This window comes from Mus musculus, chromosome 7, assembly GCF_000001635.26.
Source record: "Mus musculus strain C57BL/6J chromosome 7, GRCm38.p6 C57BL/6J".
NCBI classification, from domain to species: domain Eukaryota; kingdom Metazoa; phylum Chordata; class Mammalia; order Rodentia; family Muridae; genus Mus; species Mus musculus.
This window is the reverse complement of record NC_000073.6, coordinates 49,450,366-49,476,487: the sequence shown is the minus strand read 5'-3', so window position 1 is coordinate 49,476,487 and position 26,122 is coordinate 49,450,366. Positions and strand designations below refer to the sequence as shown.

Genomic DNA, 26,122 nt, shown 5'->3' with positions numbered 1-26,122 from the left:
CCCGGCTGATCACTCACACTCTTAAAGAAACCTGACCATTCCTCCCTGAGAGGCCATCCACTGTGGATAGCTTATCAGCTAGGAGTAGGGCTCTGCTCATGAGCTAAAGTGTTGACTCACTTAACCTTGTACAGGTCTTGTGCAGGGAAACCACAGTTAATGTGAGTTCATGTGCGCAGCTGGGCTGATCTTGAGTACACTGGTTTGCTTGGGTTTCTTCAACCTCTTTCCATCTTCTCTTCTACGATGGTTCCTGAACCTTGCAGAAGGAGTGTGGTATAGACATTCCACTTATGTCTGACCACTCCATAGATATTTATTCTCCTCACTTTGATTGGATGAATAACACCTATTCTTAATGTTCTTAGCAGCCCAGTGCTCTGAGTCCCACCCTTCTGAATGTCCCTAGCTAGCTCGCTCCTCACTCCCTGTGGCTTCACATTCTCCTTATCACATTTTTGTCTTCCAATCTTTCTCCTCAAATGAAAGGCCACCTTGGCAAAGACCTGGGAGCACACACATAGAATCTAGCCTCAGAGAATATTTGGTTCTAGATATTGCTACCCATGAGACCCAGCCAGGCACCTCCCAGAGCTTCAGTCTCCTGAAAGATAAATAGGGAACCGGGCAGTAATAGCATACATATATTAATCCCAGCATTTGGGAGGCAAGAGGATCTCTGTGAGTCAGCCTGGTCTACAAAGTGAGTTCCAGGACAGCCACGGTTACACAGAGAAACCCTGTCTCAAAAAAAAAACAAAAACAAAAACAAAAAAACAAAAAACAGACAAAACAAACAAACAAAAGTAAACAGAGAACGAAATCAGCCTCTATCTGGAGGAACTGTTTGGTCAGTTGAAGAAGAGGTGAGACAGTCCTTGTATATATCTAGATTACCACAGAGACCACCCACACTGTGGATCAAATAGATAAATGTGTGGGCCTGGTGAATTGACTGTACAGCCTTCTACCTCCCCCACAGAACCAACACCTCATCTACTCCCCCCGCCCCCGAGTTTCTGACTACTTGAGTTGACATCACCCTTTAAATTTGCCTGCTCAAATATTTGAAATTCCTAATCGTGAAAGAGATGACCAGTCCATTACAGACACAGCTCTGGCAGGAGACCCATACGCCAACATGCAGCCAAGATAATCACAGACCCCTGCTTCCCCTTCCCAAAATCAAGGAGGAGATGCGGCCATGATTTATAGCTAGGAGGACTTCTGCTTAGACAGAGTGTATCATTTCATATCTGAGTCTCAGAAGGCACCAGCCACAAGGAGTCGAGGCCAGTGGGTCTGTTGGCCACCAGCTCAGGAGTAAGATGAAACAAAGCCACGGCTTCTCATGAGCACTGGTCTCATGACTCAGGGATGCTGGGGACCTGGAAAAGGGTACAAAGCTTCCTCTGAGGCACACATACTTTCCACTATGGTCCCTTTCCCTACGAGACGCTCTAGCTTTGAGCTCCTGCCATGTTGTTCTCTATCTCTAGGGCACAGGTGAGCTATATCTCCTGTCTCAGACAACTCATTTTCTTGGTTCCACACAAGGCCTGTGATAGACTGAGAGGGCAAATTGTATGTGCCAACTTGGCTAGGCTGTGAGATCTAGGTATTCAGTCAATCCCTATTCTAGATGTGATGAAGTTCTCCCTTCAATGAGACTCGAATTTACCTTAGCAGATGCAGGATATTCATTATGGGCTCTGATTCGATATACAGGGGGACTCATCTAAGCGGCTGCAGACTTTAAAACAGACAGATCCCGAGGAGGGAATCATGCCTGTGGATGGCCCTACAACTTATGCCCTGGACCACTTTGGAGGCTTTCGATTTGCATGTCTCTACCACAGCATGCTTAATCCCTTAAAAGTAACTGACATCCTTCAGTCCTTGTTGGTTCTATCTGGTCCTTGGTGCTCAGAAGCAGCATGGCCTCATCATTGAGAATGTCCTAAGGATAAAGGACTCAGACACATGGAAAACAGGGGCTTAAAAAATGAAGCAGTTTCCCCAAGAAGTGGTTGGCAGGTTCTCTGACTCCCACCGGAAAGTGTCTATTGCACAGCATGATGGGAGGTTGTTCACGATGAAGCCTCAGCTTCTTATCTTGATCAGGGCTTCGGAACATTCAGCCTCCAGTTTGAGTCTTTCAGCATGGGGTTACTGTCTCAGGGCCAAGACTCTCCCAACTCCATCCAGATGCTATTCTTCATATTCATCTCTACTCCAATCTGGTCTTCTCCAACCTTGCCACCATAAATCTGTCAAGGCCATTCTAGCTGCTGACCAGGCAAAAGCAAATGGGAAGGGATTAGCAACGCCAGTGGCTCATGTTTAAGATAAAAGCCAACATGGGATAGATTTTCCACAATTGTGGCACAAAGGCTTAACAAGGAACCACAGGGGAGCTGTGGCCCCACCTGTTGCCTTGGTTCAGTTCTCAACACATGTTCGCTTGCAAAGTGTGGGGCAGAGAAAGGAGGGCTCTGCATTGCTCTCCAGCAGGGAGTGGAGGATACAGGTGGGCATCAAGGACACAGTGGAACACTAGCTCACAAAGGGAAAGAAACAGGAAAAGGAGAGGCCACCTTTTTGTGTCTTTTGGGGGGTTTAAAATGTTTCCATGCGTTTAAGAACAGTATCATATGAAATTTGAATTTTGGAGTTGGAGTTAGCACACAGAAGGGCAAAGTAAACATTGCCCCCTGCCCTGTTTTTTGACAGCGCATCCAGTACCTTAGGGTGGGATATGTTCCCTGCATGTAGAAATGTTCCTTCCAAGTGTTGAGTTCATGGGCCACAGGTTTACACTAGAAAGTAGCTTCAATGATCAGATTCTAGTACAAAAAGGATTATCAAATGATCCACCCTGGAAAACGACTTCACACCCCAGGGGCACAGCTAAGAGCTGGGACTGAGATATTTGCTCAATACATGCCAACTGAAATCTATTTAATGGCTGAGTATCTGGAGTGCTGATGAATGAGCCTCTATGTGGAATTCCCCTATGGTAAATACCTGAAGGCTAGCTGAATCACGCCAGACATGGATAACACTCGTTGAGACTGTTAACCCACATGGAACCTGGAGACGGGAAGGGAATATTCTCCCGTAAGACAGCTGACAGGGCAGAGCATGGGTGGGGAAGGGAAGGAGAGCCTCGAGAGGTGTTGATCGGTCACCACAAGGTTCTCTGACACAGCACAGTGGGTTGTCAGTGGAGCAGTTAATGCTCATATTTCACCAATATGTTGATAGGTTCCCACCTCAGCCCTGACTCATTCTCAGAAGAGCTCCTCTAGCTTCTATCATTTGAGGTCTAAGAATGAGCTGGGGTGAGGAGATGAGAACTTCTCTGAACCAGGCTGAGCTAGGCTGTATGCACACATTCAATGTCTTTGAGTCTCGGTACCTTATCACCATGGCCACAGAGAATTAGAAGGATACATAGGCTCCAGGAACTCTGCCACCTTCTGCCTGTGTCATTCTACCTCACTCTCACTACTACTCAAAGCAACGTTATTCTCAGATGAGGGTCACTGGTTTCCTACAGAATCAAGAGGCCACAAAGGCCCTGCACTGTTTCCAGACTTCTCCTAAAGGCCACACATGTTGGCTCTCCAATGCTAACAGGAACTATTGACACCCTTAACACCAAGAAAGCCTTCTTCTCTGTGTCCTGGCAGAAGGTGAAAGTTTGTGAAGCCAGGGTGTGTGCCTCAGGTTCAGGATCATTACCTGGCTTAAACAGAACTTCTTACTCTTTTAGTGTGAAGGTATGAGCAAGAGGCTGCACCACCAGCCAGAGCAAGGGGCTCACTACAGAGACAGGCGAGCAGGGTGGAGAATGAGACCTAGCAAGCCTTGTGTAAGACCTTCATTAAAGGAACTCAGTTGTTCAAGAGGATGGCTGGAAAACCTATTCCAGACCCAATCCCTCCACCGAAGGAGGCACACATGATGCTAAGGAGACACATATTGTGTGACGATGGAACATCATGTGCAGACAACCAAAAACCCACACAGTGTGATATGAAGGCCCAACCTCTCTGTAGCAGGGGCCCTGGAGCTACTGAACCCACCCTTGTTCCTCTCTTAGAAGTGTGTCATTTTCTAATAACATCTCTTCTGTTTCTGCTGCAACTGTTGTGATGAACCTAGAACTCACAACAAATCCTAATGTCACTATGACACAATAAAAAATACTTTGGTCTCTGTCCTTCATTATTAGCAAGAGCCTCAAAGTCTCAGAATATCCTGAGTGATGGGGTGAGAAGAGTATCTTCCATAAACCCCTTTCCAACATACCTGCATCTGTGTTGCTGCACTATTTGTGGATGGCAGCTGGTTGTCAGAGGAACCAGCCATATGATTTTACTAAGTTGGAACTCTCAGCCCCACCATCCCCTGGGGCTGGAGACTGGAGACTGACTGACCCACAAGTGGTCTTATTTAAGCAGTCATGGCTACATAGGAGGATGTCCATCAAATCCCTCAACTATGGGTCTCAGAGAGGCTCGAGGTTGGTGAATACACAGAGGTGCTGGGTAAGAGGTTCCTTCTCTTTCCCTGATGTCTTCCTAATGTCTCCAAAGTCAGCCGCTAGCTGGCAGAAGGACCTTCGTGAGCTTTTGCAGGAACCTACAAGCTGGGGTCCTTTCCAAATCAGAGATGTCTGCCATGCCCTCTTGGAAACTGCCTGAAGCAGGGCCTTTCAGGACAACATCCCCACAAGACATTTATCTTGGCTTCTTGGCTTCTTTATCTTGGTAATAGCATACATAGGCTTCCTCTCTCATCACTTTGCCTACAACAGTCTGGCAAGTCACTTGGGGCCAGTCCTAAAAAGACAGTGGGGAGGAGCAGGTTAAGAGCCTTTCAAGCAATGAAAGACTTGATGCCACCTGCTGGCTGCCTGGGGAAAGACACCTCAACCAACAGCCCCGTGGGGGAAGGTCAAGTGTCCTGGCCCACCTGGCAAGTGGCCTGGTGCATTCTGCACTGTTTCTTTTTCCTGCTGTCATTCACAACACAGGGGAAGCTCAGAAGCCAGAACAGGTGACTGGGGCCTCAGGTTCAAAAGGGCTTTGACTTCAGACACATACTCATGCAGGAGAACGGGGCTGGTCTTCTGTTCTAAAGGCCAACTGAAGCACGAACTGTTTACTGTGAGGCCACTGCTGTGTCAACCAATGAAGGTGTGTGAGCATTCAAGACAGATGTGGCCTTACTCTTCAGAGCATGTGACAGGTATGTTTTTGGACCCCTCTGTAAACCTCCCTTCTAGGCATAGGTATGTGCATACATATCATAGACACACATATACAGGCACATGCTCTAAGGTGGCCCTCCCACAGCTGGCACAGACACTTCCCATCTCAGTTGACCAAGAGGAACAGGAGGGGTCTTAGCCCTAACGGGGAGGAGGAAGCCAAGATGTGGCTCATGTAGTTGATGCCTAGAAAGCAGGAACATCTTGTATAGACTGGATGTGAATGCCCGTGCTGGTATCAGGAGATAGGATTCCAAGGAAGGGAGGTAATTTAGTCTCCACAAGGTCTGACAAACTGAACTCTGGGATGGGACTGGCAACTTTCTAAGAAGGGGGGAAACACAAGCATTTTCTTTCTTTGCCATGCAAAGATGTGGTCGCCATCTTTACATTAGAAAGAGAGGCCTCACTAAAACCCGTCCGCTGTTTAAATGCCAAGTTGAAGGCACTTTATGATATCAGCCTGGGCTGTCTGAGGTATATCCTGAAGTACCGACGGAGTTATAAGCCAGTCAGCGGGGAGCAGGCTGGTTTTTTGAGGAACTACGTCTCCCAGGAGAAATCTGCCCACGTCTATTGATGGGGTATTGTCTGCCACCGAGCAGAGGACGTCAAGCTGTGCAGATATCAGTCTGGAAGACCAGAGTGCTCTAAGCTTTATCTTCCCTTTCATGCTGGCTAGCCACAGCTGAGGAACAACTCCCACCTTAACATAACTGTACCACTCAAAGGCAACAGGGCTACAGCAACGTCTATATTGGTCACTAGATAACATCACAGGCCAAGCTGGCTTCCGCTAAGTGTTCGATGACAAGGACCACTGGGAGGTCCTGCCAGGGTGGGCAACACAGTCACAAAACATTAAATATATACTATGCCCTACTCTCTAGATTTAGGCAAGTGATAGGCACTATCCTTCTCCTAGACGCATGGAAAAAAACATGCAGGCTTATTTATGCATACATAATGTATCTATGGGCACACGTATGTGAGTACCTATGGTTCTTTGCCTGGTGCCAAGCAATATCACTAATTTTTAATATTAAGAATTTGTACCAGTTCATTTGGTAGGGCAGGGATTAAATCTCTGGTCTCTTTTGTTCTTAACCCATGTTATGTGAGGCCAGCCAGTCCTCAAACATTCACATGAGAAAGGCTTACCTGGTTGTTTAGGGATGAGCCAAGGCCAACAGGACCACAGGGCTAGGCATGTCTATGGGGTGGTGTTTTTTAGCACAGCCAGACAGGCTTGCTAGGGAAAACAGCCACATGGAGAAGTGGCATGGCCCAAACACAGAGAGCTGCAGACACAGGACTCACTTGTGTTAATGGCACACTTGGCCCAGCCAGGAAAGCGCAGACTGCGTGGGGCCATAAGTGGGTAAGTCATGGGAGACAGATGGATAAACCACTGAGAGTGATCAGTGCTCCCTTCAGAGCCATTTTCAAAGGCTACAGAAGCCACCAAAGGTTCTTAAAGAGAGTGAGAGGACTTCTGAGGTTAAGTTTAAATGGTTGATTTTCCAGGAAGGGATGCATATTTATACTTCAGAAGATTATACAATCCAGTGCTGCCTTTGAAAAGGGGGGAAAATCCTTCAAAACATATGCATGCTAAATCTGCCCTTATAATTTTATTCTGTGCCACATGGCACTCTGAAGTTTTAGAATCAGAGCACAGGACTGACTCAAGACATCAAGACTTGCTAAGGGATCCCTTCCTCCGTCACTTTAATTTCTTTTCGATTATAACTAAGACCCAGTTTACCAGATAGAAGAAGCAGTGGGGTCAGGTGATGGTGTGTGATGTACTTACACACCAGGGTGTGATAAATACACAGAAGGATAACTGCCCTCTCCATGCGGCTCTTAGCTAGACTCCACAGTTATGCAGTAATGTCAGGACCAGGTGCACACATAAAGAACACGAGCTACACATGAAAAGCAGTTGATACACCGAGCCAGGGCCCAGCATTATTTAAAAAACAAAGTCACGGGTTTTCAGAAACTAGACCTAACTTCCATACCAGGTTTCTGAATACATTTGCTGTCAACTTTTACAAACATTTTTCCTTAAGGAGCCTCAACGCTGATGAAGATTGCTCAGGCATTGAGGCTATGCTTCTCTGAAGCCAAATGGACAGCTGGATACAAGCCTGTCAACACACCGCTCCTAAGTCCCCATATGTTACAGGCTGATAGGACATCTAGATCCTAGTGGAAATGTTGTGTCTTTGTTAGATAAACATCTGTAACAAGATGCAACCTCAAAGAGAGGTCAGCTAGAAGGTTAAAATGTGCATCTGGGGACTGGAGAGTTTAGGGAATTTAGATGACATCACAGGGCTCACAAGAGCCTGCAGGGACTTAAACCCTTGATAGAGTTTCTCATCCATCCACTGTCTACTCCATCCATTGCCTCAAAAGTGACGTGTTGAGCAGATTCTGCAGAAAAAGCGGCCAGTCCCGATACTTACAACTGTGTCAGTTTAAGAAAAGAAAAAGAGAGACACTAGAGACGCTTAGAGCCCCACTAGGTGGGGCTGGAGAGATGGCTCAGCGGGTAAGAGCACTGACTGCTCTTCTGAAGGTCCTGAGTTCAATTCCCAACAACCACATGGTGGCTTACAACCACCCGTGATAAGATTTGACTCCCTCTTATGGTGCATCTGAAGACAGCTACATATGGTGCATCTGAAGACAGCTATTATATTTATATAATAATAAAATAAATCTTAAAAAAAGAGAGAGAGACATTAGGCACTGGGCATGTGAAGTTGATCTGCTAACTTGGCCTCACAGGAGAACCCTACGTGTGGTTGTACGGATGGTGGCAGGCTTAGCAAGTATTCCAGAAAGTTCCCAGTAGAAAGAACATGAAGTATCACCTAGATTGCCTCTTCTGCTTTGGCAAGTCCTATAGTAGGAAGCATACTGAGGCTAAGTGTAGAGTTTCTGGGTATCAGTCACAGCGGTGAGCTTACGCTGCTGCGTGACCTCCACTTCCTCTAAGATCCATCTCAAATGCAGAAAGCACCAGCTTCCCAAAGCAGGGCTTCTCCCTGCGCCATCCCTAAGCTTTGGCCTGGAGTGTGCACATGTCTCCACCTTGTGGACAGTACTAATACTCTAGCAAACGAAATCCACTATCCAGCAATAGCAAGGAGGTAGGTCTTTGTCACAGGGTACGGAAGCCTCAGAGGAACCAGGATGTGGGCTCGTATATCACGAGCGATGAGAAAGGGAAATGACCAATTCGAGGTCAGCTGGGCTGGATGCCCAAATTGCCTAAACAACAGTAAAAGATTAAACTCTGTGCACTTCACTTTTACATATACACTGTGTATATGCCTGTTTACAGTGTTTATGGGAAGCTAGAAACACACAATGATGCTGACTTGGCCAGACTGTTCGTCAGGGGGCATTGGCGTTTGAAGCGTTTCTGGATGGGAGCAATTTGTTAAGACTCTAAGAATTTAGTAGCTCTTAGTTTTGAAGGTTTTACCACCTAAAATGCTCCCAACTTCAGCACAAAAATCCAAACGTCTCTATGCCTATGCTTTAAATTTTTATATTTTTTCTTCTTAAATATCTTTTAGTGTGTGTGAGGGAGAGAAAGAGAGAGAAAGAGAAAGAGGGAGGGAGGGGGAAAGAAAGGGGACAGAGAGAGAGGAAGGGAGGGAGAAAGGAAGGGGGACAGAGAGAAAGAAAAAGAGAGAGAGAGAGAGAGAGAGAGAGAGAGAGAGAGAGAGGAAAGAGAGGGACAGAGATAGGGACCCAGAGAGAGAGAGAGAAAGGAAGGGGAACAGAGAAACAGAGAGAGGGAGGAAGAGAGACAGAGAGAGAGAGAGAGAGAGAAAGAGAGAGAGAGAGAGAGTGCTACTTGTGCACATGACAATGTCAGGCAATGACAGACAACTGCTCTGTCACTCTCTGAGACAGGGTTCCTCACTGAGCCCAGAGGTAGGGTAGTAGATAGAAGCCCCTGTGACCCTCTTTCCTTCTGCTCCTCCATAGTGCCAAGTTAAGTTTCACAAAACTTTACTCAGTTTTTTAATGTGGGTGCTGTGATTTGAACTCAGGTCCTCCAGAAATTACCCTAACCCATGCAATCACCTCTCTAGCTCAATGCCTGCGCTTATTTGTAGTTGGAGCTGCAGAGACGGCTTAGTGGTTGAAGGCACTGGCTACTCTAAAGACAGATTTGAGTTTGATTCTCAGCATCCTTTGTAGGGTAGCTCACAACCATCTGCAACAGGGGGTCCAATGTCTGTCAGTCCCTGGAGGTCCAAGGGACTCTTCTGACTTTTGCAGGTATCGGGCACACATAGTACACAGATGCAGGCAAAATACACATGCAAAATAATAATAAAAAGAATAGTAGTGGTACTATTTCAGCACAGCAATAAGGTACTGGCAAGATGGTGTAGCACACTGGTTACAGTCAGTGGGCTCTGGAGCTACTTTCCCTGTGCCTGGTCTCTGTATGTATGTATGTATGTATGTATGTATGTATGTTGCATGTATGCATGTATGTATGCATGCATGTATGTATTTTAGTTTTATGAGACAGTTTCTCTGTGTAACTTTGGCTGCTCTGGAACTCACAGAAATCCACCTGCCTCTGCTCCCCAGGTACCGGTATGCCACTACCACCAGTCTTTTTATTTATTTATTTATTTACTTACTTACTTACTTACTTACTTGTTTATTTATTTATTTATTATATGTAAGTACACTAAAGCTGTCTTCAGACACTCCAGAAGAGGGCATCAGATTTCCTTACAGATGGTTGTGAGCCACCATGTGGTTCCCGGGATTTGAACTCAGGACCTTTTGGAAGAGCAGTCGGTGCTCTTAACCACTGAGCCATCTCATCTGTGTCTGAGTGTAGGTATGTGTAAGCAAGTGAAGGTACCCAGAGGCAGAGGTGTTGGAGTCCTTGGAGCTGGAGTTACAGGTGGTTGTAAGCTACCTGACGTGGGTGCTGGGAACTGAACTTGGGTCCTCAGGAAGAACAGTGTGTGCTCTCAACTGATGGTGATCATCTCTCTAGTCCTGGACTCTGCCTCTAACAGGCACATAACCACTCGTAAGTTTTCTTGCTTTCCTATTCCAGCTTTTTCATTTATCAGCCAAGGACTATGATATCATTTTCCCTTAGGATGGAGCAAGATAACACATACAAGCACCAACTCCGTATGTGGCAGCCAGCAGGGGTTGCAGCCATGACTAACTTTACACCACTGGTTCTACATCCCATGCCTGTGGGGGAACGTATATGGTTGCTAGCCCTGACTTTCCTTATCTGTAATTTTCATTGCTAGGACATAAAGGGTGGACATGGTCTTAGGAAACTTCAGAGCGAGTCATGGGAATGGAAGAAGTCTCAGGTAGCAAAATAAAGAGATATAAATGACATTTACAACATAGCTGAACGTGAAACCACAAACAGACCCCCCTCCCTACTCCCTCTTGTACACTGCGTATATACACTGATCCTTATGAATCACTCCAGGGCGCAGCATCATGGCGGCAAGTCTTCAACTCACAGAGAAAGAACAGAGAAAAAGGGACCTTCGGTTTCTTCCTCTAGCCATACAACCATGGTGCTCACCCATTCAGAGGTACCCATTAGCTCTGATGCACACTGCACTAGGGACTCAGAGAGCAAAGTAAGAGGGGAGGGGAGACAATGATATATCAACTTCTCCTCAGGGTGACTTTACATAGTGTAGTACACTATGAAAAGAGACCACCATGGGATGCAGAAGTGGTGAGGGCACACCAGGACAACACACCCTTTCAAATGCAATGGCCAGTGGGAGGAGGCTCCGCAGAGACCAAGGAGACAGAATGTAAGGCCAGAAACTGCAGAGATGGTGGGGCTGAAAATGGAGGATGGAGGGAGGAGGTACAACAGGGTAGAGTAAGGTGGGAGGCTGAGGGGAGATGCATGAGCCCTGAGAGGAAGGAAATAGCCAGGTCACACAAGCCCAGCAGGCTAGGCCACCAGCCAGGCAATCACCCAGAGCAAGGCTGGTATAAGGGACATAGGCAGCAGATATGCTTACATAGTCAAGTTTTGTGGGTCCCCAGCTGAGTCTGTCTATCGGCTCTTTTTGAATCACAGTCCAGCAGTGGTCCCCAGCACACCACAGAGCCTTTGGCAGTTGCAGATGAGGTAGCTAGCATCAGCTCTAGAGACCTCTTAGTAAAGGCAGGCAGGAGGGACAGGAGGGACAGGAGGGACAGGCCTTCCCATTTGTTCACTTACCCGCTAGTGATGTCATCGCTTCGGATGTTCTTGCTCAGGACATCTCCATCACTCATGTAGCCTGGGGCGTCCATGCTTATGCCTTCTAGGTCTACGTCATCGTCTGCCTTGTCCGAGACATCCACGTGGCAGATGCTGCTGCCCCTAGAGGCCAGCTGCCTTCTCAGAGGGGCAGAGTACACGTAGCGGCCTGCCTCGGCACTGATGAAGCGGCTGGCGTTGGCTCGAGGTGGATACCCGTTGCCCATTGAAGGGGCATCTCCTGCCTGGAGCCGGGGGCTGGACTGTCCGAGTCTCCAGGACAGAGGAGTGGGTCGTCCTGTGAGGCTGAGGATGCTGCGGCCGCTTATCTCAGTGGTGACGTTGGTGTCAAACGTGGTTTCTAATGTGCTGAAAATGTAAAACCAACCTGGGTTAGACCCCAGTGGGTGCAGGTTAGGTGGTTTTTTTTAAATGTTCAGAACAAGAGAGAAAAAAGTCCCATTTACAAAGCAGGACAAAACAGCAGGCTCCAAGTACCACCTGGCGTTCCTTTATTAACAAGGAAAAAGAGAAGCTATGCGTTTACCTACACCTTCTGGAAATCCTACTGGGGATGTTCTCTTTTAAAATGTGGTATAAGATACTCTTCACTGACTCTTTAATTACACGCAACGTGCAAAGCCTCATTCTGCTAGAAAATTGGACTCTTCTTTCCAGTTCAGGAAGCAGACAATGCTTAACTTGTGAAGCGGCGACAAAGGACCCTCCGACCTATTTGTTCCAGAGTTGCTGTGTCAGGATTTCTTCAAGGGTTAGCTATAGTAGCCTGAGGTGAGGCTCCTAAAACTTCACACACCCCTCTCCCTCCCTCCCTCCCTAATGTCCCAGAGTCAATGCCTGTGACTAGGTGAAAAGAGGGGCGGTAGGGGGCTGGTGAGATGGCTCAGTGGGTAAGAGCACCCGACTGTTCTTCCGAAGGTCCAGAGTTCAAATCCCAGCAACCACATGGTGGCTCACAACCATCCGTAACAAGATCTGACTCCCTCTTCTGGAGTGTCTGAAGACAGCTACAGTGTACTTACATATAATAAATAAATAAATCTTTAAAAAAAAAAAAAAAAAAAAAAAGAGGGGCGGTAGGCTCATGCCTACTCACAAAGTCACAGGATCCAACATCAGGATCCAAGTCTTTCAAATACATGAAGAGTTAAGGAAGGCACTGCCTCTATTTGGGTGCCAGTGGCTGTTTTGTCCCAACCCCTACCCCCAACCCAGGAAATTACCTCATTGTTTCACATCTTGGACTCTTGGTTCTGAAGACAGAACCCACAGTGGCTAAAACTCTGATCTACCAAGTCCCACCCTTCCTCCCTCCTTCCCTCTCTCCCTCCCTCCCTCCCTTCCTTCCTTTATCCCAAAAGCTGTTGCCTGTATGCGGGGATATATTCTTCTAGCTGAGCTGCCTTGTTGAGCCTCAATGGGAAAGGAAGTGCCTACCAAAGCTCTCAGTGGTAGGTTTGACAGTTAGTATGGCCTGTCAGCTTGACATGATTGAGAATCACCTAGGAGACACACCTCTGGGCTTATCTGTGAGGGAGATTCTAAACTGGGTTGAGGAGGGTGGCGCCCTCGCACGCTCACTCGCGCGTGCTCTCTCTCTCTCTCTCTTTTTTTTAAAGATTTATTTATTTATTTATTTATTTATTATATGTAAGTACACTGTAGCTGTCTTCAGACACTCCAGGAGAGGGAGTCAGATCTCATTATGGATGGTTGTAAGCCACCATGTGGTTGCTGGGATTTGAACTTCGAACCTTCAGAAGAGCAGTCGGGTGCTCTTACCCACTGGCGCTCTCTCTCTCTTATATGTAAGTACACTGTAGCTGTCTCAGACATTCCATAAGAGGTCTAATGCCCTCATTACGGATGGTTGAGAGCCACCATGTGGTTGCTGGGATTTGAACTCAAGACCTTTGGAAGGGCAGACAGTGCTCTTAACCTCTGAGCCATCTCTCCAGCCCCCAGGTGGCATCATTCTATGATGCTGGTGTCCCAGGCTGAATCAAAGAAGAAATCAACCTCTGCTTCATAACTATGAACCGCTGCCTCACGGTCCCCACCGCGATGAATTATAGCCCCTTAAGCTAAAAACCAAAACAAACTTCTTTCTTCCTCAAGTCACTTTCCTTAGGTATTTAGCTGCAGCAATGAGTACAGTAACAGATACAGAGGGGAAGCCCTGCACTTCCTCCTTTTAGCCGGGTTAGCAAAGAAAGTGAAACTGGAGAAGCAACTGGAGAACCCTTGGGAGCCCAGCGGGTAGCCGGGGACTCTTTGATTTTCAAAGCCGAAAACAAACTGTGAGACCTCATTCTGCCAAAATCAGGAAGGAGTGCCCACATTACATCCTCCTTAAGGCTCTCGCTGAACAAGGAAAACAACCCGAGATTCCTTCTAACAAAACCATACTTTAAACAGGGCGAAGTTTTACAAACACTTTCTCTCATCTTTCACACACGTGCATGACTAACAATATCGGTGTTGTGTATCAGGAGACCTGGTAGGAATTCAAGTTACTCAGTTTGTCATACGGGTCAAACATAGTTCACCTGTTCCTTCCAACCGGCTTGCTGTAGTTTTGAAAAATGCAAGTAAAATAAAGTTTTAAAATGGAGCTGGAGCAATTTCCTCTGGGCGGTGAACTTGGAAACCTTGTGCTCTGGGGCTGTATCTGTCTACATTAATCTCATCCCCTTCGCTCTGCGTATTGTCTTGGATTCTTTGTGAATTCTAACACACTTGAGGACAAGGGTTTCTATTCCACTCTCAACCAAACCACTTTGTGGGTGGCACGGTGGGCAGGAGAGAGGCAGAGTTAGAAGGAGCTCCCAGCAAGCTCTCTCAGCAAAGCAACTGAACACTGCCCGTACCTGTGTGTAACCTGAGTTCCCCGTAAACTGGACATGGTCTCTTCTAAATTCTGTCGTAGGTCTGCGATGTTCTTTACTGTCCGAAGTCGCCGAGCCTCGGGGTCTTCTGCTGGAGAAGCAAGGGTTAAGATCAGTCTAACTCTGCTAGACCATGAGGTTCTTACAAACAGCAACCAAGTGGGGGACGGTAATGCTGATCTATCTAGCTTCTTGTTTGCTGTAAGGACTTGACACTACATGGATGGATAGACAGATGGATAGATGATAGATGGACACATTGGATAGATACCGACGTGTCTATCTGTCTGCATAGATAAATAAATAGATGCATACATACATGGATAGATATATGAATACACACACACACACACACACACACACACGGATGAGATGGATAGGTAGATGCATACCTTCAAGTCTATCTGTTGTATGCACACATGGATAGATACATGCATGCATGAATAGATGGAGACCTATGGATGAATGGCTGGATGGGTGGATGGATACCTGCAGGTCTGTCTGTCTGCATGCATCAACAAAAGAATAGGTGCCCAAATGACGGGATTAAATCCAAAGAGGTTCCCTCTGAAGATATTCAGTCCAGGGCTGACCACACCTCTAAGACCACTTTCTTTTGCCCATAAGAAAATGTGAGTGCCCCTTTGTTTCTCTGGGTAATAGTGCCTTACAAAACCACCTGCATTTGCTCATCCCTGATAATCTAGAGGGGAAAGCTTTTCTCCCCCTCCCCAACCCCTTGCTACCAGCACATGTGCTGTTGACTAGAAACTGTGTGGTCAGTTCTAAAGAAGTTAGACTCCCCCACCTTCTGAGTCCAGGCCTCTAAAATGAGCATGGCCATAGCACCAGTCTCCAAAGAGAGTTGTGGGGGAAACATGGGCTGCCGTCACTACTTTTGACATTGTGCCCATCACAAGGCCCCGACGAATGCCAGCAGAAGCCACTGAAAACCAGCAGAGCTCTGGGGCAGGACACAACCGGCCTTCCCATGTCTGAATAGAACTCATAGCTTCCAGTGTCTTAAGAGCACGCCGTGCATAGGCTAAGACATGGAGCATCTCTCAACAGCTAGCCCTGCCTTCTGCTCTTTAGCTACGTTCTTCCATCTGGGTTTACAGGAGGATGAAGAGAAGGGACATAAGTACGGTCATGATTTAAGAAATGGATTTCAGTATGATCTAAACATGATTTAAGGTTTTGTTTTTTGTTTTTTGTTTTTTTTCCTGGAAAGATGGCTCATTTAGGAGCATTTGTTGCTCTTGCAGAGGACCTGGGTTTAATTCCTAGCCCCCTCATAGTAACTTACAACTGCCCATAACCCATTTCCAGGAGAATTGACTCCCTCTTCTGGCCTCTGCGGGCACCAAGAATGCACAAGGCACACAGACCTACATGCCAGCATAAACACTCATGTACATAAAGAGGTTCAAGAAAGAATAAAAACTCCCAACCATTATTTTTAATAGACCAATGGTCACCTAAGAAATGTCATAGAACTAAGCTTCACCCCTGAGATAGGTGCCAAGTTCCTTGGCCTGGCAGAGAGATGTCTGGAGTGTAGGGGCGGAGAAATGACAACCACATGATTATTTACGTTTTGGGTTTTTGTTTTTTCTGGTTTTATTTTTAATGTAGGAGTACTCTTTCTGCATATACACCTGCATGACAGAAGAGGGCATCAGCTCCCTTTACAGATAGTTGTGAGCTACCATGTGGTTGCTGGGAATTGAACTCAGGACCTCTGAAAGAGCAGCCAGTGCTCTTACCTGCTGAGCCATCTCTCCAGTCCTACCCATGTGATTATTGTAGAAGGGATTTACTATAGCAAAATCTTGAAGTGATTGTTTTTTAATTACTGTTTTTAATTTTCTACTTCCTTTAATCCAGAGAAATTTGTGAAACACTTTTTATCTGAACTGTGTTCCAACTTCAATTTGCCACCCAAGTCTTTAAGGTACATACATACATATGTGCTTGCCTGTGTGTGTGTCTGAGGCTTTGAGCTCCTGATTCTTCTGCCTTCACCTCCCAAAGGTTGTGTGCATCCAGGTTTATGTGGTATAGGGGATTGAACCTAGGGCTTCATAAATGCTAAAATGGCCTATCCTATCTTCTCTGAGAGCCTTAGGGAAGTGTGATTACGTCATCTTCATGGGCTGCCAATCTCTTTCACTGCAGGTTTAACTGCATTTATTCTACATAGACTGATTGGAAGGCACCAAAGCTTTGGATCCCTCTGGGTGTAGTAGTAAGGCACAGATTTTCCAGTTACTTCCATTAATTAACCCCATCTCACCATAAAACCCTGCCTTTAAAAGCAGGGGTGGAAATGAGCCAGAGAAATATCTCAGCAGAAAACAAAACCACTACCACCACCCGGGCTGTTCTTCCAGAGGACATGGGCTCTTTTTCCAGTACCTATACCAAAACTCCTATAACTCCAATTCCGGGAGATCCATTCCCTCTTCTGGACTCCACAGGCACCAGGCACATACATGGTGCATGTAGTTATATGCAGGCATACCATACACATTAAAATATATTTAAAAAGACAGTCATAGGTTCATAGGTAGGCTGGTGGAAGAGCTCCTAGGAGGTAGAATCACCCAAAATGAATTCTAACTCTTCTATTTCCCTTTTCCAACTTAATAATGTAACGTTGTGTGGTGGTGTGCTGTCAAAGTGTAAAGACCCAAGTTCAGATTCGACAAGCTCACATAAAAACCACAGAATGCCTGCACCATGAGAGGAAAAGAAAGGGATCCCTGGGGCAAACCGGACTAGATGGAATCAATCTGTGAGTGCTGAGTTCAGCAGGAGACCCTGTCTCAATAAATAAAATGGAGAAAGATCAAGGGAGGAACCTGGTATCAACTTCAGGCCTCTGCATATGTGAGCCTGCACACACACTTGTGACCACATACATGCAAACATAAGTGCACACCACACACACACAGACACAGACACACACACACACACAGAATGTAATGGTACAACATCAACATTGGATGCCCCTTGAAATGGAGTTACAGATGTTGTGGGCCAAATGGATACTGAGAATCTAATATAAAGCCTTTGTGAGAGCAGCAGGTGCTCTTACCTGCCAAGCCATCCATAAAACTAAAAAATTAATCAATATGTTAGAGTTCTATTTTTTTTTTTTTTTTTTGGTTTTTTGAGACAGGGTTTCTCTGTATAGTCCTGGCTATCCTAGAACTCACTTTGTAGACCAGGTTGGCCTTGAACTCAGAAATCCACCTGCCTCTGCCTCCCAAGTGCTGGGATTAAAGGCGTGCGCCACCACACCCGGCCCTCTAATTTTTTAAAAAAATATTATTATTATTTATTTTATGTATGTGAACATACTGTAGCTGTCTTCAGACACACCAGAAGAGGGCATCAGATCCCATTACAGATGGTTGTGAGTCACCATGTAGTTGCTGGGAATTGAACTCAGGACCACTGGAAGAGCAGTCAGTATTCTAAATTGCTGAGCCATCTTTCCAGCCCCTAAATTTTTTGTTGTTGTCAAAATGCAACCTCATAGGAAGGGTAAACAGTGTGACTCAAAGTTAAGCATTAATTAACATAGTCCAGGCCCTAAACAGGAGCTACAGTTTTGGGGAGGAACGAAAAGGCTGTGAGAGAGAAAAGGGGAAAGGGGAGAAATAAACAACAGAAGAAAGCAACTTTGCCTGACTCCTGCATCGTGGCGGCAGCCTGCCTAGCAGGTGCTCACACGAGGGGTTTCTTCACCTGCAGTCACACAATCCAGGGCTCCTACTCACCAGTGAGTTCCTCCAGAGCAGGCTGTCCACTCTTGGTGTAGTGGCTGGGCTCCATGCTCACACCCGCTGAGCTGGACTCGGCAGTGACATTCCCTTCGGTGTCCGTCTGGGACCTTGACATACAAATCAGAGCTGACCCAATCATCAGGAGTGGCAACCATCACATCTGAGCGGCTTGCCATGGCCTGCTAAGCAAGCTGCTGAGGAGCAGGGCTGGTCAGCAGACCGACTCTAAATAATTCAACAGCCACACGTGGAGAGGGTGACTGAGCCCAGAAAGATGAAATATTCAAAGCCCCCAAAGAGGGTCTGCCATTTCCCAGTGCGGGTCCGACCAGAAACATGCTGGAGGGTGCCGGGCGGTTTGGACATTCAGACTTACGTCAAAAAGCAACGGGTTAGTTTCCACAACACCAGCGAATAAAGCATTAACCTGATTCCACTGACAGTCCCTCTCCCCCCACAATCCTCTTGACACGGCTCTCTCTGAAGCGGTGAGTGTGAGGCCGTCAGGAATGGGTGCCAAGCAGCTGTGTCTACCCTCCAGGTTTCTGACTTGCAGCTCAGATCCTCTGACATGAAAGGTCTCATTGATCATTATTTCAACACTTGACTGAGATCTGTACTTTCCCAACTCTTCCCCCAGGCCCAGTATTTGTCAAGTCGATTGAACCAGTGGCCGGCTGCAGGGGAGGTTTCTGGCCACAGCCGCTTTGGCTTACTCAGACCTTGCCAGTGACATTGGATGTGCATCGAGGCCCGGGGTGATCCAGCTACTTTTACCACCAGGAAGAAAACATGCCTCTCCCCGCCTATTTTTGTTAGGGATTGAACCCAAGGGCCCTGTGCATGCAGGGCACGTGTCCTAGCATGGAGAAATATCCCCACCCCCTAGAATGTGCCAAAAATGTAGGTGTACTATGGGAGATGAACTGCTAACTTCAAACCTCCCACTGTCCTTTGTTCTTTTTCTGTCCCACAGAAGCCGTGCATCCCTAGTTCCCACAGCCACCCCTTTAAAGGTTCATTATTATCCCAGTGTTCTCGTTTATCCACACAGCTGTTGTTTGAAGCTCTGTCATCTACTTAGGACTTATAAACACCCTAAACCAGGTACACTGCTTGTAATTCCAATGGTTAAAAATGAAAGCCAGGCAGGTATACAACTAGCCTACAGATGGACTGCGAAAATACTGTTTGCATTTTGCATAGTATTTCTAAAAAGTAAATTAGCATGCTCTCTGTCTCTGTCTCTCTGGCTGTTCCTGTCTCTCTCTGACTGTCTCTGTCTTTGTCTCTCTGCCTCTCTCTGCCTCTCTCTCTCTGTGTCTCTACATAGTCACGGCTATCCTGGAATTCACTATGTAGACTAGATTACCTCAAACTCAAAGAGATCTGCCCACAGCTGCCTCGTGAGTGCTGGGATTAAAGGCATGCGCCACCACACCTGGTAAATTAGCTCATTGTTTAAAATTTGTGAGGCTTGGGGGCTGGAGAGAGAACACAGCAGTTAAGAGTACATGCTGCTCTTGTAGAGGACCCAGGTTTAGTTTCCAGCACCCTCAAAGAGTGGCTTATAATTGCCTATAACTCCAGATCCAGGGGATCTGCAGCCTGTGACCTTCATAGGCATCTGTACTCATATGCAGAGCTTCAGCCACAAATATACATAACTAAAAATAATAGACATGACTTTAAAATTTGGGGAGATTTCATGTAAGTATCTGAATTTTTTCTTTCAGCCAGTGGAAGGAAGGAAGGGAAGAAGGAATGATGAGAGGGAGGGAGGGAGGATGGATGGGTGGATCTGGAGCTACTGAGCTCAGTCTTATAGAGCGCCATCTGCTGGTGCCAAGTGGTGGTATGCCCTCCAGAGGAGCAGGGCACCTGCTTGGTGGTGTTACATCACTGCAGCCCTGTTCTTCTGAACATACATGTGCATTCTGCAATGACCCTGCCACCATCCCACAGAATATCAACAAGCCCTACCTGAAACAGCTGAGCTTAGACTTGAGACTATCGGATATTGTGAACTCCAGTTCTTTTACTGTGCTTGAAAAGATTTCTGCTTTTAAAAATGTTTTTTAGATTTATTTTGTTTTGCATGCATGGCATGTATAAGGTTTTTGCCTGCATGTACGTATGTGCAACATATACATGCAGTACTCATAGAGGCCAGAAGAAGGCATCAAATCCCCTGGAACTGGAGTTAATAGTTGTGAGCCACCATGTTGGTGCTGGGGAACAAACCCAGGTTCTCTGAGATTGCAGCCGGTGCTTTTAACAGCTGAGCCATCTCTGAAGCACCAAAAATCCTTGACATAGACAGCAAGACAATATGGATCCTATAGTTAGGCAGACTTGCGTGTTTTGTTTTGTTTTTGTTTGTTTATCTGTTCGTTTGTTTGAGACAGGGCTTCTTTGTGTAGCCCTGGCTGCCTGGAACTTGCTCTGTAGAGCAGGCTGGCCTTGAACTCCAAGATCTGCCCATCTTTGCCTCTGGAGTACTCTGCCCCCATGTCCAGCAGCAGGCTTGGTTTTAAACGCAGGTTCTTCTAATTACCACATCTGTGACTTGGAACAAATTTCCTGGTCTGAGCATCAGCTGCTCATCTATAGAACTGGAATTTTTTTTTAATATTTATTTATTTATTTATTTATTTATTTATTTATTTATTTATTTATTATATGTAAGTACACTGTAGCTGTCTTCAGACACTCCAGAAGATGGCATCAGATTTCATTACGGATGGCTGTTAGCCACCATGTGGTTGCTGGAATTTGAACTCAGGACCTTTGGAAGAGCAGTTGGTGCTTTTAACCGCTGAGCCATCTCACCAGCCCTAGAACTGGAATTTTAAGAAGCAAGCTAGCGCACAAAACTGGGAAGTCTCAGGGGATTAGGACGAAGAAGCCCTGAGCGAAGTCTTTGCACACATCTGGTTCACAAGCAATCGCTACCTGTCTCTGTGGCCAGTGCCTAAGACCACAGTGGGTGCCCCCAGCAGACACAGGGCAGGGTGCTGTGATCCAATTCCTATCTGGGTCTCTTCTTCCAGTCTCTCTTGACCAGCTCCTCCAGAGACAGCTTTGACCAGAGTGAGTTCACATAGGGAAGTCTGGCCTTGAATATCTGAGAGGTTCCTTTCCTTCTGCCCTTCACACATTAGTCACAAGAAATCCTCCTTCCCATAGAAAAGCTTGAAATGATAATAATTAATAATAATAATAAAGGAGGTAAATGTTTGCTATCTAGTCTACCAGAGAGTAGGCTAGTAGTAGGCCTCACCAGGCCTCTACTGAAAGATGCCCCGGTGTTCTTCTCAACGCTGTTAGCTGATGACTTGACTAAAACAGAACTGTCTGCCAATCAGAGAAGATTGCTATGACTCTCACAGAATGGGGAAGTGGGCAGAGGAGAGTGAACACGGGACAAGAGGAAGCCTGGCATCATCCCTGTATCGCATGGATGCTGGCTAGCTGTCTCCTGACATCTCTAGGGACAGGAAGCCTGAGAGCTCACAGGAACACAATTCAGGCGGGGAGAGAGGGAACACCTATTTTTTGGGGGGAGTCACACAAGCATAAGAAGCTGGAAGTGTGGGTGTGAGTGCACACACCCGGGACTTGTGCAAATGCCCCTATGTGAACACACATTTGCATTGGGCACAGGAATGTGTAACTGTGTCTGAACTTGTGTGCAACTGTTGATGAATATGCCTTGAGTGTGTGTACACAGTTGTGTTTCTGTGTTTTGGGAGTGGGCAGAATGTGACATTGGATCATTTTGCTACATGCACAGGTATTGGGGGACCACCCAGCACAGGACCAGGGAAAGCCCTTTGAACCAAAGCTCTCAGCTCCCTTCTCAGTAGGACAGGAGCTTCCATGAGACTGAAGAGCTCATCCACACGCTTATGGGTGTCTGTCTCAGCGCCGGAGTGTGGCAGGGGCAGAGCAGAGTGGCTCTCAGCAGAACAACAAGGAGCACGGAGCACCTAGTTCTATGTGGGCTGCTGGGGTTCTACAGATGGGCCATCAGAGATCCAGGGCTTCTGAGACAGGAAAATGACAGTGTACTTTAGCCTAATACATTTCTTGTTCTAGAATGGTCCTTGTCAATCTTACTACTACTAAACTACTGTTGTTGTTATTGTTGTTGTTATTATTATTATTATATATATTTTTGAGACAGGGTTTCTCTGTAGCCCTGGCTGTCCTGGAACTCACTTTGTAAATCAGTCTGTCCTTGAACCTGGAGAGCCACCTGCCTCTGTCTCCCAAGTGCTGCGATTAAAGGCGTGTGCTAGCACTGCCCAGCTGGCCCGTGTCAGTCTTATCTCTTCCTCCTTCATCTCTTCTCAAGGAGGTACTAGGAATTGCCAGACTTAGAAAGTGCAACAGCAATGCTGCCATAAGCAATTTTACATAGCAGGGTAGTCTTAAGTCTACTTAGTCTACCTCCATGCTTCTAGTGCTTCAGAAAGGCTTCAGTCCCCACAGGCCTGGTGAAGCCTTCTCATGCTGGAGTCAGCTCCCACTGTCCCCTGCCTCAACACTGTCTTGCTATAGTAGCTGCCCACTTGAGTGCCCCAGGCTAGAACTATGTATTGCTTTAGCTGTTGGCTCACATGTTCCTGATCCCCGCACGGACAGAGCCAGCAGTTAGGCTCTTTCCCCAGGGGTAGCGGGTGCTGCTTACCTGTACAGAAAAGGTGCAACCGTGGCTGTGTTGGGATGGTTGTATTGCTGCTGAGGCTGAGGTAGCTGGACACTGACGGTATTGCTTCCAGTGGTCTGCGTGGTCCCGACGGAGCCGCTGACGGTCTGGCTGCTGATGCTGGGGTTTAGACTGGTCCCTCCGGGGCCTTTTCCCTCCGAGGATGCCAGGCTGGAGGAGGAGCTAGAGTGCCTGCTGTCCAGCTGGGCCTTCTGGGGAGGGAGCCCTGAGCTCAGCTTCCCTCTGCTCCTCTCTCCTTCCTTGGGAGGTATGGGGGCACTTGGGGACTTCGCAGACACGTTCTTCATTCCTGGTTTTGGTATGCCGCTGTGGGACGGAGCTGTAGCCTCCTTCTTGGTGCTGTTGAGCTTGCCCCCTTTGGGGATAAAGCTGGCGATCTTGGAGGACTTTTTCGGCATCTCAGTCACAGCCACCCCACTGAGATCTGCCTTGGTTTCTTCCTTGAGGTCAGGCCTGTCGGTCACGGAGACTCTCTTGGTGAGGTCCTTGCCCTTCTCCTTCTCTTTCTCCTTCTCCTTCTCCCGCTGCTGCTTCTCCTTCTCTTTCTCATTACCCTTTGGGGAGCTCTTCTTATTGGTAAGCGCCCTGCTGAAAGTCCTCTGTGCAATGCCCTTGAGTGCAATCTTGGGGCTGCTGGATGCAGGGCCCACGGTAGAAAGTGCCCTGTTGGCTGTGGCCTCCAACTCTTCAGTCTCTTCGAAGCTGGGCAGGATCTCTAGTCGCTCGCAGCTCGTGTCCCGGGATGCTGAGCCCTCACCTGCTTTGGAGCCTCCCTTGCTGTTGAAAAGTTTGAGCTTTTCCAACATGGATTTCTGATTGTTAGGGGCAGGCTTCATGGCTTCAGGTGTGGGCCTGGGGGCCTCGGGCCCAGCGGGTTTGACGGACAGCATGGCTGACGTGGCAGTGTGCTTCACGCTGAGGGACTTGCTACGCCAAGGCTTGGAGGTCATGCTGGGCTGGGGGATGGCTGAGGAGGAGCAGTTAACAGGGACGGAAGGGCTGTTCTCCAAGGGCGCAGGGACATTTTCGCTCATTCCTGGATGGGAGGAGGCTGAGCTTGCCAGTGGCTCTGCAAGAGACAGGGAAGGGACAGCGACCTGAGTCATAGCCACTGAACTGCACTGAAGACACAGGAAGGCCAGCCATGGCTACCCAGCCAGCCATTCCCCACTTGTACGCCCTGAAACTCCATTACTGGAGGTGAGGATTATCTGTGGTTACAGTTTAAACCCAGTTCATCTCCCCTGTCCTCCGACGTGTGCCGTTCACACGGCACCTCCCCCAGCCTCACCACATCTTGGTTGTATCTGTTCTGTAAACACATGCCAATCTGAACAGTACCATGCAGAGCACAACTAAGAATGTAAATAATCTACCGGAAAAAAAAAGAGAAAATCCTTTACTACCACCACCACCACCACATACCACTCCTGTGGTATTCGAGGGTGTAGGAAATAAATGCTTTAAGTGATTGAACGCAGAATCCCAGTTGTGAACAATAGTCAAGAAGTGTCCAATTTTTAGAGAACAACTTATCATAGACATTAAAACAGGCCAAAGAAAGTAAGTAAAAATAGGAACTGAGGAGAGACAAGCAATTTTAAATGAAAAAATAGATTATTCATAAAAGTTGCTAATTCCTATGTAAGATATTTCTTTGTTAGCACTTTTCCTTCCCTCCTTCCTTCCTTCCTTCCTTCCTTCCTTCCTTCCTTCCTTCCTTCCTTCCTTCCTTCCTTCCTTTCTCTCATGACAAGGTTTCTCTGTGTAGCCCTGGCTGTCTAGCAACTCACCCTGTAGACCAGGTTGGCCTTGAACTCAGAGATCTGCCTGCCTCTGCCTCCTGAGCGAGCGAGCCATCACGCCCAGCCTAGAGAATCTCACTTTGTCCTAGCCTGTTCAGGGAAACAGGTGCAGCATATTCTCTGTATTCACGTGGGAAATTCACAGTGGAGAGAAATGAGTTCTCTCCAGCGAACACTTAAAACCCACACATCCCAGAGTGGGCGTGAACCACCAACCTTTCCGTTCACGGCCAAATATGCTGAGCAGTTGCGCAATGGAGACATTATGCTGGTGGTTTTTAAAGGCTTACAGACAGAACAACTTTTACTTAAGAACACAATGTGAGCATGTGCCCCAGCCCCCATCACTAACACACACACACACACACACACACACACACACACACACTCGGGGAGAAAACACAGGTTATCTGAAAGTCAAGGCTTCCCTTTTGGCACTCAGTGCGTGTTTCCTTGCCCACGGTCTTTTCTCAGAAATCCATGAAGGTATTTCCATACAAGTGCCAGGACCAGTCTGGGAAGTGCGGGCTCCCCTACTACTGTCCTGTCACTTACCACAGTGGCCCAGCATCAGAGAGCCCTCCAAACTTCAGCCTCTTCTTCAGACGGAACTGCCATAATGCACTAGTGGCTCCAAGTGCCAGTAGCTGCTAGAGAAAGTGGCCAGAAGGCAGAGGAAACACCCCCCACTGAGCCTGTCCCCTCCCACCCCCCCCCAAGCCCAACCTCATCATCCCCTTAAGAGAACACTGCTTGCAGAGTCACAGTGACGGACTTACCCAACAACGGCCACTTTCTCCCACAAGGATTCTCTAGGAGAATTTCTGCAAACGGAGAGACGGCCCTTCCAATTGTCACAAGTGTTTTCGGTTAAACTGCTCATGTTTCTAATTAACTTTTGTCATCCGCAACTACTCCTGTGCCCAGAAGCCTGGCAGGATTAACGGCTGCTTCCTCAGCTCTCTCTCCTTCCCCCCACCACCCCCCCCTTCCTAATACCTATGTTCTGCTGCCTTCCAGCAACAGAGTAAACTGTACATAGAGCCGCTTTTGATGATTTAAAAGTCAACGGCTGCTAAGGCTGGGTCAAGGCAGCCCTGTGTGGGGCGCAAGCGCTGGGAGCCGGGCAGCCAGGGGAACTGGCTGAGTCCGCCCGCTGCTGCGTGGGGAAGCCGCAGCTCTGGGTGATCCAAAGCAGACCTCCCAATGTTTTAAAACACATCCATCTTCCTGACTTACTGGGGAATTTGGAGTTGGAGGGGAGGGTGCTACACGACTCCTCCACCAAAACTCACGA

The 26,122-nt window shown here is 47.3% G+C and overlaps 1 protein-coding gene across 25 annotated transcripts in view; it reads right to left on the bottom strand.

Moving 5' to 3' along the window:
• Nav2 (neuron navigator 2) overlaps positions 1-26,122 on the bottom strand; it is a 651,028-nt gene that overhangs the window by 133,603 nt on the left and 491,303 nt on the right. For 20 of the 25 annotated variants that reach the window (XM_006541297.4, XM_006541300.4, XM_006541311.4 and 17 more), the window contains 4 exons: positions 22,982-24,089; positions 18,280-18,392; positions 14,471-14,579; positions 11,559-11,948 (listed from right to left, as the gene is read on the bottom strand). In XM_006541297.4, the coding sequence (XP_006541360.1) occupies positions 11,559-11,948; positions 14,471-14,579; positions 18,280-18,392; positions 22,982-24,089 (1,720 nt within the window). Of the gene's footprint in view, positions 1-11,558; positions 11,949-14,470; positions 14,580-18,279; positions 18,393-22,981; positions 24,090-25,380; positions 25,472-25,604; positions 25,867-26,122 lie in introns of those variants that run through there. The other 5 variants (NM_001111016.1, XM_006541289.4, NM_175272.3 and 2 more) reach the window with 3 other exon arrangements.